This window comes from Oncorhynchus tshawytscha, linkage group LG05 (assembly GCF_018296145.1).
Source record: "Oncorhynchus tshawytscha isolate Ot180627B linkage group LG05, Otsh_v2.0, whole genome shotgun sequence".
NCBI classification, from domain to species: Eukaryota; Metazoa; Chordata; class Actinopteri; order Salmoniformes; family Salmonidae; genus Oncorhynchus; species Oncorhynchus tshawytscha.
Window position 1 is genome coordinate 42,393,298 of NC_056433.1, and position 11,669 is coordinate 42,404,966.

Genomic DNA, 11,669 nt, shown 5'->3' on the forward strand with positions numbered 1-11,669 from the left:
AAATATGTGTTTCTTATTGGAAAGTCCAGGTAGTCCCTCCTGTTTTAGTCCATTTTTATCCATTTGGTGTCTAATGAACACGACCCATGTGTTGCTTCATGGTCCCACCAACATCCTTCAATGTGACAGAGATCTCAGCATCAACCCCTGCGTAAATGCATTTTTCCCCAATACATTACACAGAACAATTAACAGCATTGTTCTGTTTCCCTATGTCACATTGTCACTGCCTATATTCCTACTGCTTCTTAACCTCTTCCCTATGCTAAGTGTACCTAGATAAGATGCTTCGTGATATAGGCGCTTGTAATATCTATCCCTCAAGAACACTTGATTGCATCACATTGCTTCACTGCTGCCCATGCTTGTATGAGAGTAAAGATATACCCTTTTCACGCTATTGTTCCGACCCGAACCAAACTGTGCTGGCTCAGATATTTTGTTTACACATGGTCCTTTTCAGTATTGTTCCAGCAACTATGGTGGATGGGTAATCAGGCCAGCTCAGTACAGCTTGGTTTGGTTCAGCTGTTTGAAAAGCCCTTTAGAGAACTTGAACTTAAGGTTTCGATAAGCAAAGGACCGCAGTAGCCAAAGCCAATCCCTGTTAGCGATGTTCAAATGACTTGGGTACACACTGTTTGTACTGTGCACACAAATAGCTTGTACAGTTTTCCCATGGCAAGCGAGAAGTTCTTACATCATTCTATATGTGGTAACAAAGGCAATACCTGTGGAGAGAGGTGACCTAAGTGCTTGTGTTGGTGTCTCTGTGTCTCTCTCTCTCTCTCGTGTGTGTGTGTTGGTGTCTCTCTCTCTCTCGTGTGTGTGTGTGTGTGTGTGTGTGTGTGTGTGTGTGTGTGTGTGTGTGTGTGTGTGTGTGTGTGTGTGTGTGTGTGTGTGTGTGTGTGTGTGTGTGTGTGTGTGTGTGTGTGTGTCAGGCCTGATTCTGCAGATGGTTTTCTGTCCCCTTGTCGATCTGGGAGCCGGAATGGGGAGGACGATTGGGAGAACGGTTCCACCACCTCATCTGTTAAATCTAACACAGAGTACACCGGTGGGTGATCAACTCATTACACACACCAGTGGCACATTATTGGATCATTTGTATTAGCTGTATTATAATTCTTCATGATTGGCTTTGCTAACTGAGTGTACTTCATGCTTTTAAGATATCTGATTTGGGTCCAGTTCATTAATCTAAACTGCTTTTATATAGGCTAGGATATAGGATTAACTTTAATGTCCGTGAGGGGAAATTGTCTTAGAGACACAGTACATTCCACACTCAACAGAATACACGTTACCCAATGGGGTTTAATCAAGCCCTGCTTTGCTATAAAATTTGTCACTGACTATTACCAATGTGCTATGGTGAGAATGATTGTTGAGAGATCTCCACTTAAAAACAAAATGTATTCACTGTTGCTATCGAAGTCCTTCCAAAGGGTAGGTTTTACAGAGCAAATTAAATGTGACCGTACTTTATCACTCATATATCATTAATTATACTATTTAGGCCTATATAGCATTTACAACATCATCAACAACTATTGTTTCAATTAACCCTAGAATTAAACTAAAAATAGGCAATAAATAGACCTAGGATTTCAAGCTCTGGTTGATTTCAACTTTAATGATATTAAGTGATATTGAAATGTGTTTTGTTGTCACCGCAACCAAATAGCAAGATTTGAAGGAGATGTATCTTCTGCTTGCATAGTTCCATCTGTGCCACATATTTACTCTGGATTTAATTCCAGTTTGTCTATATTTAGTTATATTCTTTGTTGATATTTGGTTACGTCCAGAGGCATCATGCCCATAAGGGGGAGAAAGGGCATGTTCCCCCTCAGATTTGTCATTTTTTTAAAGCATAATATTATGGCTCTAGATTGCAAGGAAAAGTTGTTTCAGGTGTTTGAAAAATTCTAAATTCACCAACATCAGCCCCCCTTCTCCAACATCAGCCCCACTCCGGACCACCCCCCATCCATCCATACGTACTTCATGTTGCCTCTAAAATAATGGGTGCATAACGCTCCTGGTTGCATTGACAACCAAACACAATTCAATATCTCTTTTGAAAGACAATGAATGGTAAAAGGTAAGCGTCTAAATGATTGACACCCCTAAAGATTCTTGTAAATAAGGTAGTCAAAAGTGTAGTATTTTGTCCCATATTCCTATCACACAATGACTACACCGAGCTTTTGACTCTCCAAACTTGTTGGATGCATTTGCAATTAGTTTTGGATGTGTTACAGATTATCTTGTGCCCATTAGTATGCTATTCAGTATGGTAAATCATGTATTGTGTCATTTTGGAATCACCTTTATTGTAAATAAGATTAGAATATGTTTCTAAACACTTCCAAATGAATGTGGATGATACCATGATTACGGATAATCCTGAGTGAATCGTGAATACTGTGAAAGATCATACCCTTAAGATCTCCCCTGTTACAGTACTTGTAATGGTTCGCATTTCTTGGAGGTATGATCTTTGACCGTCTTTGATTTTATGAACAAGTGGTCAATCACGGCCAGCTGGTCAGGTTAGCATAGGGCCAAATGTGCCAGGTTATCTAATGGGAACAGCTAACATGTAGCGTTTTATCACACGCAATTAGGTCAACAATTTTAATCGGCTGAAGCACATTTTAAGCTTAAACCTTTTCTGATGTTTGCAAGTATAGACCCCCTGAAATTGCCCTGCCAGTACCTGGTTGCTAAAATGCTATAATGTTCGCCTAATTTCAGTTTATGTGAGGAAAAACAAGCAGTGTAGAGAATCATTGTACCATCTAAACTGATGTGAAATATATTTTCAATAAGCAAACATATTGTATTGTCAGCTGTTTGAAACTGGTGTGCTAAACCAAAAGTAAAATGATGCAAAGCTAAACTTAAAGATGCACTATGCAGAAATTGGTCTGCCGTTTCCTGGTTGCTAAAATTCTAATAGTTCCTCTAATTTCAGTTTGTGACAAAACAAGCAAATATAGTTTGTAGACCAAACCAAAAATGTTGTATTTTCAGCTGTTTGAAGCTGTTGTACAAAACTGAAAGTAAGAACAGAAATCATAGAACTGCTGCACATTGAACAGATCTACCGCTTCGTAGACTTGCTTTCAATGAGAATGGCAGATCTACACATTTCTATGTGAGTTTGGTCGGTCGCCAAAAAAATGTTACATATTGCTGCTTTATGGTGGGGGAAGAGTTGTTTTAGTTCAGGCTGTTGTTGCAATTCGCCTAGTTTCCACCAGGGGGGTGCATTTTACAAAGCGACCCTTTCAAAGTTGGAAGTACTACTAACAGCTTCAGTTTATGTTTTTGTCACTGCACATTGGTTGGGTAACATGTTGAATCTAATGCCATGATTGGTCAGCATGAATTATTATGTTTTTGACTTGAGACAAACAAAACAGAGGAGCGAGATTATGATAGCGTAGAGGGCCCTTGTGGTCTTAAGATTACATGATGAGTAATGTTAAGATAATGCCTATAAATTATTTATTGACAAACAGCTGGGACAAGTCAGAGGCCCCAGATAGAATGGTTGCTATATGATGACTGATATGATGATGATGACTGTCCCCTTGTGTGCACAGGACCCAAATTGTACAAGGAGCCAAGTTCCAAATCGAACAAGCATATCATTCAGAACGCACTGGCCCACTGCTGCCTGGCAGGCAAGGTCAACGAAGGCCAGAAGAACAAGATTCTAGAGGTAATGTGTTCTCTACAATCTAGTCATTCTATTTCTACGGTGTTGGTAGCTCTTCAATACAATGTAATCTCAGATTAATAATTTCTTAACATTATATTAATTTGATTATGGTGATATTTACTAGGAATGTGTTTACATTTTATTTTTTGGGGGTGTAGATAAGCTTTAATATTGCTTATAGATTGTAGCTTCTATTATTGTAATTGGCTGCATAATTTCCAATCCTCCATATATTTTTTTGTAAATATATTTATATACAGTACCAGTAGTGGTGGAAAAAGTACCCAATTGCCATCCTTGAGTAAAAGTAAAGATACGGTAATAGAAAATGACAAGTAAAAGTGAAAGTCACCCAGTAAAATACTACTTGAGTAAAAGTCTAAAAGTATTTCATTTTAAAAATACTTAATATCAAAAGTAAATGTCAATTTTAAAATTTTTAAATATAATTTAGTATCAAAAGTAAAAGTGTAAATCATTTAAAAAATCCTTATATTAGGCAAACCTAATGTTGTTTTTTTATTTTATGGATAGTCAGGGGCAGTAGGGGTGACCAGGGATGTTCTCTTGATAAGTGCATGAATTGGATCAATTTCCAGTCCTGTTAAGCATTTAAAATGTAACGAGTACTTTTGGGTGTCAGGGGAAATGTATGGAGTAAAAACTACATTATTTTCTTTAGGAATGTAGTGGAGTAAAAGTAAAAGTTGTCAAAAATATAAATAGTAAAGTAAAGTACAGATACCCCAAAAAATGACTTAACACCACTGAGTACCAGTCAAAGGTTTTGACACCTACTCATTCAAGGGTTTTTCTTTATTTTTACTATTTTCTACATTGTAGAATAATAGTGGACATCAAAACTATCAAATAACACATATGGAATCATGTAGTAACCATAAGTGTTAAACAAATCAAAATATATTTTATATATAGATTCTTCAAAGTAGCCACCCCTTTCCTTGATGACAGCTAGACATGCCTGTTGTCTTCTACTATGCTGTATGAGGACAATGATCATTTATTTGCTCCTTTTTTGCAGGAAATGGAGAAATCCGAGGCCAACAACTTTTTGGTGTTGTTCCGGGATGGGGGTTGCCAATTCCGTTCTCTGTACACGTACTGCCCCGAGACGGACGAGGCCACCAAGCTGACCGGCATCGGGCCCAATCGCATCACCCGTAAGATGATTGAGGGCCTCTACAAGTACAATTCAGACAGGAAGCAGTTCAGCCAGATCCCCGCCAAGACCATGTCTGCGAGCGTGGACGCCATCACGATCCACGGCCACCTGTGGCAAACCAAGAAACCAGCCACCCCGAAGAAAGTGGTACCTGCCAAGCCCTAATGGAACTTGCTGTACACTCCCAGCCACCCCCACCATTTCCCTTCAAATGGAACAGTCCACATTCAATTTTGCACTTCACTGTACATATCCATGAGGATTCAGCACCTGCAATGCCAGTTAGATGAATGCATACTTCTGTTTGTGTTGTTTTGTTATCTCTTTTCATTCCTGTTAATTTTCCTTTAAAATTCCAAACTGGACATGGGGACTCAGTTAAAGATATGCACAACTGGAATGTAAAACACTATTTAGTTAAGAGTTGTAAATGGATATCACTGATGTGTTTAGTACAAGAGATTGTCTGGTTTTAGCCATTTTATTACAGCAAGTGTGTGTGTATGTGGTTTTGTATATGCCAAAAGAGAGACAAAAAAGAAAAGATGCCATATGTTTTATTTGGCACACTGAAGCACTGAATGTTACTCATCTGTATAGACAGAATTTTGCTTATCTGTTCAAATGTGTGGCCTTACGCTTGTTTTCTTTTTGTATGTCAGTGCAATGAGCTGATTGTAAACCTAGTGCAATCAGCTCAGAGACTTTTGTATGCTGTATGCTGAGGTGACAACGCTTTTTCCATGTTTTAGGTTCAAATGCAAGCTGATAAGTCTGCATAAGCTACACACAACATTGAGGGCCAAAAAACAAGAGCAAAAAACCAACAAGCACACAGCTAGTGTTAGCCACCCAATACATTGCACGACTAGGCCAAGTTTTTTTTCTTCCAGCTTATCCCTCCATTTGAAAAATGTGTTTTAAAGAACACATCTTAAACCACACTGTACTTTCTTAATGCTGTGTGTTCACAGCAGGTTTGTGAACTAAAAATAAACTTATGTTTTTACGTTACCTCCTTTCAATTGTCACAAAATGGACCAGATTTGGTGAAATGTCTGTTATGTCTGTCTTTTATGAAGTTTCTTAACTATGGATATAAACGTATGATATAGAACAATTTAATGTTATTAAGGATTGTGATTTAGATTTTGGACTATGAAAATGGACTACAGCCCTAGTTAGGTACCATTACATGTATTATACCATAAACAGTAATTATTGTTGATTCTGTTTTAGTTCAGTCAAAAATGTTTTCAGAATTGTATCATTTTTAAAATTCTCAATGTCAAATTCCTTGTCAAAAGTTTGTTTATAGGATACTGCTTGACAGTGAGATTAACACACAGCTGGTATTATTTTGCATACTTATCAGGTATAGAAAAATACTGATTTATTTCATTTGCATTTAAGTATTTCATGACAATTATGTATCACATGTTGTGGTAGATGCCACACTCATTTGGTACATTTTAGAGACCCCACATCTACTGCACACATGGAGACCAGACTGATGTTCTGTAAGGCAAATATTTTTTTCCCTCTAATAGCTGACTGAAGGCAGAATGTGGCAAAGTTTGTCACTCCAATACGGGTAGAGGCTTCTTACTGTCTCCCACCAGCGTCAACACTTTCCTTTTGTCTATTAAACTAGCCTCGTCGAGCAACAGCTTGTGTAGGTTGGGGATTAAAGGATGAAGATATCACAAACATACAGTACTCCCCACACCCTTCATTGGGGTATATTTATAGAATTACCAAAAGAGAAGTTATGTGTCTCTGGAATTTTGTAGAAAATGATATTGCTATGGGACTACTGTTACAGTTGTCTTATTAGGCCATTTAAGGCCAGGATTAATGGCTATTTATTTATAAATGAGTGGACATTGTACAGTGTTGCCGTAAATTAGTCTGTCCATCCTCCTGATGAAGCACTGCTTCCATTTTGTTTATCAGACCGTCTGGTGTCATTCAACATATTGCTGAACATTGTAGGTTTGTTTTGTTTCTTTTGCATTGAATAAAATGAAGCATGGCCTCAAGTGTGTTGTGTGTCTCAATTGTCATATCAAGTTGGTTGAGAGCGGTCTTAGTGCCAGCTTCGTTCTGTGGTGGTAAATAGACGGCTACGAATAATATAGATGAGAACTCTCTAGATAGTGTGGTCTACAGCTTATCATAAGGTACTCTACCACAGGCGAGCAATACCTCGAGACTTCTTTAATGTTAGACATCACGCACCAGCTGTTACTGACAAATAGACACACACCCCCACCCCTCGTTTTACCAGAGGTAACGTCTCTGTTCTGCCGGTGCATGGAAAATCCCGCTAGCTCTATACTGTCCGTATTGTCGTTCAGCCGTGTCTCTGTGAAACATAAGATGTTACAGTTTTTAATGTCCCGTTGGTAGGATAATCTTAGTCATAGGTCATCAATTTTATTTTCCAATGATTGCACATTAGTAAGAAGAACGGATTGCTGTGGGAGTTTACTTGCTTGCCTACGGATTCTCATAAGGCTGCCCGATCTGCGGCCCGCTTTTCCTGCGTCTTTTCATGCAAAAAGCATGGATCTGGGCCAGTTCCAGTGAAAGCAGGATATCCTTCTCGTCAGATTCGTTAAAGGAAAAAGTTTGTTCCAGTCCTCGGTGAGTAATCCCTCTTCTGATGTCCAGAAGTTATATTTGGTCATAAGAGACGGTAGCAGCAACATTATGTACACAATAAGTTAAAAAATAAGTTACACAAAACACAAAAACGAACAAAACAGCCATGTTCTTCGGCGCCATCTTTATCATTCATGGTTTCCTCACTCGTAAAGGTGGTGGAATTACGAGGGAATTAAGTCAAGGTCAGAATACATCTTAGAGGTCTGTCTCTAGACACACAATTCTACAGGCCACGGAGGCCATACAGCTGTAGTTTTGGCTACACGGCTGGAAATGGTTAAACTCTGAGACTATCGATCATGACAGAATAAGAGCAAATCCGAAACGTATAATTACTAGTCTGCAGCTGGAAATTACGTAAGTCTAGTACGAGAATACGGCCAACCGCCAAAACATCCATTCTATGCGACAACCATCCATTATGAACACAATCAGAGACTTTCTGTCGATATACTCTCCAACAGATGGACTGGATTCCAACAGAGAAGACAGTTGGTGAGAGGAGCATTGGGGATAGTCGCATTAGAAGGGGTGGGAGATGAGTAAATGTTAGAGTCAAATAGGAATCCTGGTGATTAAAGAGCTCAGCCATGTGCTACTTGTCAGTAACAACTACATCATCAACATTAAGGGATATGGGCAGCTGTGAGGAGGAGGTTTATTCTCCAGGTCTTTAACTGTTTTCCAGAACTTCTTGGGGTTAGACCCAAAGAGAGAGAGAGAGAACTGTTCCTTAAAGTAGCTAACTTTGGCCTTCCGGATAGCCTGAGCGCACTTATTTCTCAACGAGAGCCAGTCAGTCTGAGTATGCGTGTGCCGAGCCCTTCGCCAAATTGAATTCTTGAGGTGGAGTAACTCTGCCAGATCACAGTTGAACCAGGGTCCGAACGGGTTTTTAATTCTCATTTTATTTATGGGGGCGCATTTGTTAAAAATACCACTGAAAAATAAAATAAAATAAGGTCCAAGCGTCTTCAACAGAGGGGGATCATGCTATGCTATATTCTATACCAATTTACAGAGGCCAGGTCATGAAGGATGGCTTGCTCATTAAAGTTTTGACAAATCAGGACAGGTCGTTTCACTGAGCAGCCACTACGAACACAGGCTGTAAAACATTTATCACTAAGGTCATTACAGAAAACACATCCTGTCATTGTTGGGCTCAAGGGCTTTGACACCTCTCACTTCACACCTCAGTGCTAATTGAAGTTGCAACCGGATCTGTTCTGTCCTAGCAAGCTTAGTCGACTTAACATAGCATTCAGTCCTTATAAAGTAAAATATATCATTGTAATGTATTTTTCTTCTTGGCTTTAAAAGTAGCTTCAGACTAAACATTACTCACTCAGTTCCAGGTTGGATGGGGTTTTCAGGTTTCTGTTGTGCTTCGTTTGCTGGTCGTTGGTTTGCCAGAGCATTAGCTGTAAATTCCTTGGAAATAAGAACCTTGATAATAGGAATCCTTCCAGGTAATTTTGTCCAAAATCAGGTAGCAGGTTTGGAGTTTTTATTTGGAGTGATGGTTAAGTTGTGGAGGGTAGTATCCTGTATATGACCTTGTGGAAAAATCCAAGTTAATCTATCTCTAAATCTATATTTTTGTAAAATCATGCTGAGCAAATGCAGGAGCCCATCTGCTCATGATCTCTCCATTCATTGACACTACTGCCTTGGAAGTGAGGGATCTAACATTAAGTAGCCCTATTTTGAGATATGGCAGGAATGGATGAGATCTTTATTCCAGTGAGATTGCTAAAGTGAACACCGCCATGTTTAGTTTTGCCCAACCTAGATCGAGGTACAGGCACAGTCTCAATGGGGAACGCTGAGCTGACTACACTGACTGTGCTAGTGGCAGACTCCACTAAGCTGGCAAGCTGGCTAACAGCCTTCTGCCTGGCCTGCACCCTATATCATTGTGGAGCTAGAGGAGTTAGAGCACTGTTTATGTTGATAGATAAGATGAGAGCACCCCTCTAGCTAGGATTGAGTCCGTCACTCACTCAGCAGGCCAGGCTCTGTCCTGTTTGTGTGTGTCCCAGAAAGAGAGCCAATAATCGACAAATTCTATCTTTTGGAAGGGACAGAAAACAGTTTCAACCAGCAATTGAGTTGTGAGACTCTGCTATAGAGCTCATCACTCCCCCTAACTGGGAGGAGGCCAGAGACAATTACTCGATTCTGCCACATCATTTTAGCTAATTTAGATGCTGAAGCTATGTTACCACGCTTGGTGACATTTGACTGTTTCATCCTAACATCGTTGGTGCCAACGTGGGTAATAGTATCCCTATACTCTCTACGCTCACCAGTTTTAGTCCTGCCCCCTGGTAAACACTGTATGATCCCTGGATGTTTAGTCTAATATTGCAGGTGAGTGAGATGTGTCTGTTACTTGACCTCTGAAGCATTTATTTGGGCTGCAATTAATGAACTTATCTTCTTCAGCAGAGGTAACTCTGGGTCTTATTTTCCTGTTTAAAACAACTTATTTATAGTATTCAGACCCTTTGCTATGAGATTCGAAATTGAGCTCAGGTGCTATTGATTCTATTGATCATCCTTGATGTTTCTACAAATTGATTGGAGTCCACCTGTGGTAAATTCAATTGATTGGACATGATTTGGAAAGGCACACACCTGTCAATATAAGGTCCCACAGTAGACAGTGCATGTCAGAGCAAAAACCAAGCCACGAGGTCGAAGGAATTGTCCGTTGAGCTCTGAGACAGCATTGTGTCGAGGCACAGATCTGGGGAAGGGTACCAAAAATGTCTGCAGCACTAAAGATCCAAGAACAGCGGCCTCCATCATTCTTAAATGGAAGAGGTTTGGAACCACCAAGACTCTTCCTAGAGCTGTCCGCCCGGTCAAACTGAGCAATTGTGGGAGAAGGGCCTTGGTCAGGGAAGTGACCAAGAACCCAATGGTCACTCTGACAGAGCTCTATAGTTCCTCTGTGGAGATGGGTGAACCTTCCAGGACGACAACCATCTCTGCAGCACTCCACCATCAGGCCTTTATGGAAGCCACTCTTCAGTAAAAGGCACATGACAGCCCACTTAGAGTTTGCCAAAAGGCACCTAAAAATGACTCAGACCATGAGAAAACAAGATTCTCTGATCTGATGAAGCCAAGATTGAACTATTTGGCCTGAATGCCAATTGTCACGTCTAGAGGATACTTGTAACTATCCTTATCCCTAATATCCCTAGTGGTGGCAGCATTAGCGGTAGGGACTGGGAGACTAGTCAGGATGGAGGGAAAGATGAACGAGCAAAGTACAGAGAGATCCTTGATGAAAACCTGCTCCAGAGCACTCAGGTCCTCAGACTGGGGTCGAAGGTTCACCTTCCAACGACCTTAAGCACACAGCCAAGACAACGCAGGAGTTGCTTAGGAACAAGTCTCTGAATGTCCTTGAGTGGCCCAGCCAGAACCTGGACAGGGCTTGAGATGATCTGCAGAGAAGAATGGGAGAAACTCCCCAAATACAGGCGTGTCAAGCTTGTAGAGTCATACCAAAGAAGAATCGATGCTGTAATCGCTGCCAAAAGGTGCTTCAACAAAGTACTGACCTGTTCACCGGATGTGCTACCATGTCCTGGACCTGCTGTTTTCGACTCTCTCTCTCTCTACCGTACCTGCTGTCACTAACTCTGAATGATCGGCTATGAAAAGCCAACTGACATTTACTCCTGAGGTGCTGACCTGTTGCACCCTCTACAACCACTGATTATTATTATTTAACCCTGCTGGTCATCTATGAACATTTGAACATCTTGCCATGTACTCTTATAATCGCCACCCGGCACAGCAAGAAGAGGACTTGCCACCCCTCAGAGCCTGGTTCCTCTCTAGGTTTCTTCCTAGGTTCCTGCCTTTTTAGGGAGTTTTACCTAGCCACCGTGCTTCCACATTTGCTTTGCTTGCTGTTTGGGGTTTTAGGATGGGTTTCTGTATAGCACTCTGTGACATCGACTAATATTAAAGGGCTTTATAAATAAATAAATTTGATTGAGTAAATGTAATATTTTTTAAATAAATTAGCCAAAATATCTAAACTTGTTTTTGCTT

At 40.3% G+C, this 11,669-nt stretch overlaps 1 protein-coding gene across 7 annotated transcripts in view; it reads left to right on the forward strand.

Moving 5' to 3' along the window:
* Positions 1 to 6,961, forward strand: part of LOC112236743 (calmodulin-regulated spectrin-associated protein 2) — an 81,614-nt gene extending 74,653 nt beyond the window's left edge. For all 7 annotated transcript variants that reach the window (XM_024405346.1, XM_024405349.1, XM_024405347.1 and 4 more), the window contains 3 exons: positions 942 to 1,057; positions 3,618 to 3,736; positions 4,779 to 6,961. In XM_024405346.1, coding sequence (XP_024261114.1) covers positions 942 to 1,057; positions 3,618 to 3,736; positions 4,779 to 5,084 — 541 coding nt within the window. In that variant the 3' untranslated portion in view covers positions 5,085 to 6,961. The remainder of the gene's footprint in view (positions 1 to 941; positions 1,058 to 3,617; positions 3,737 to 4,778) is intronic.
* Positions 6,962 to 11,669: the final 4,708 nt, after the last annotated feature.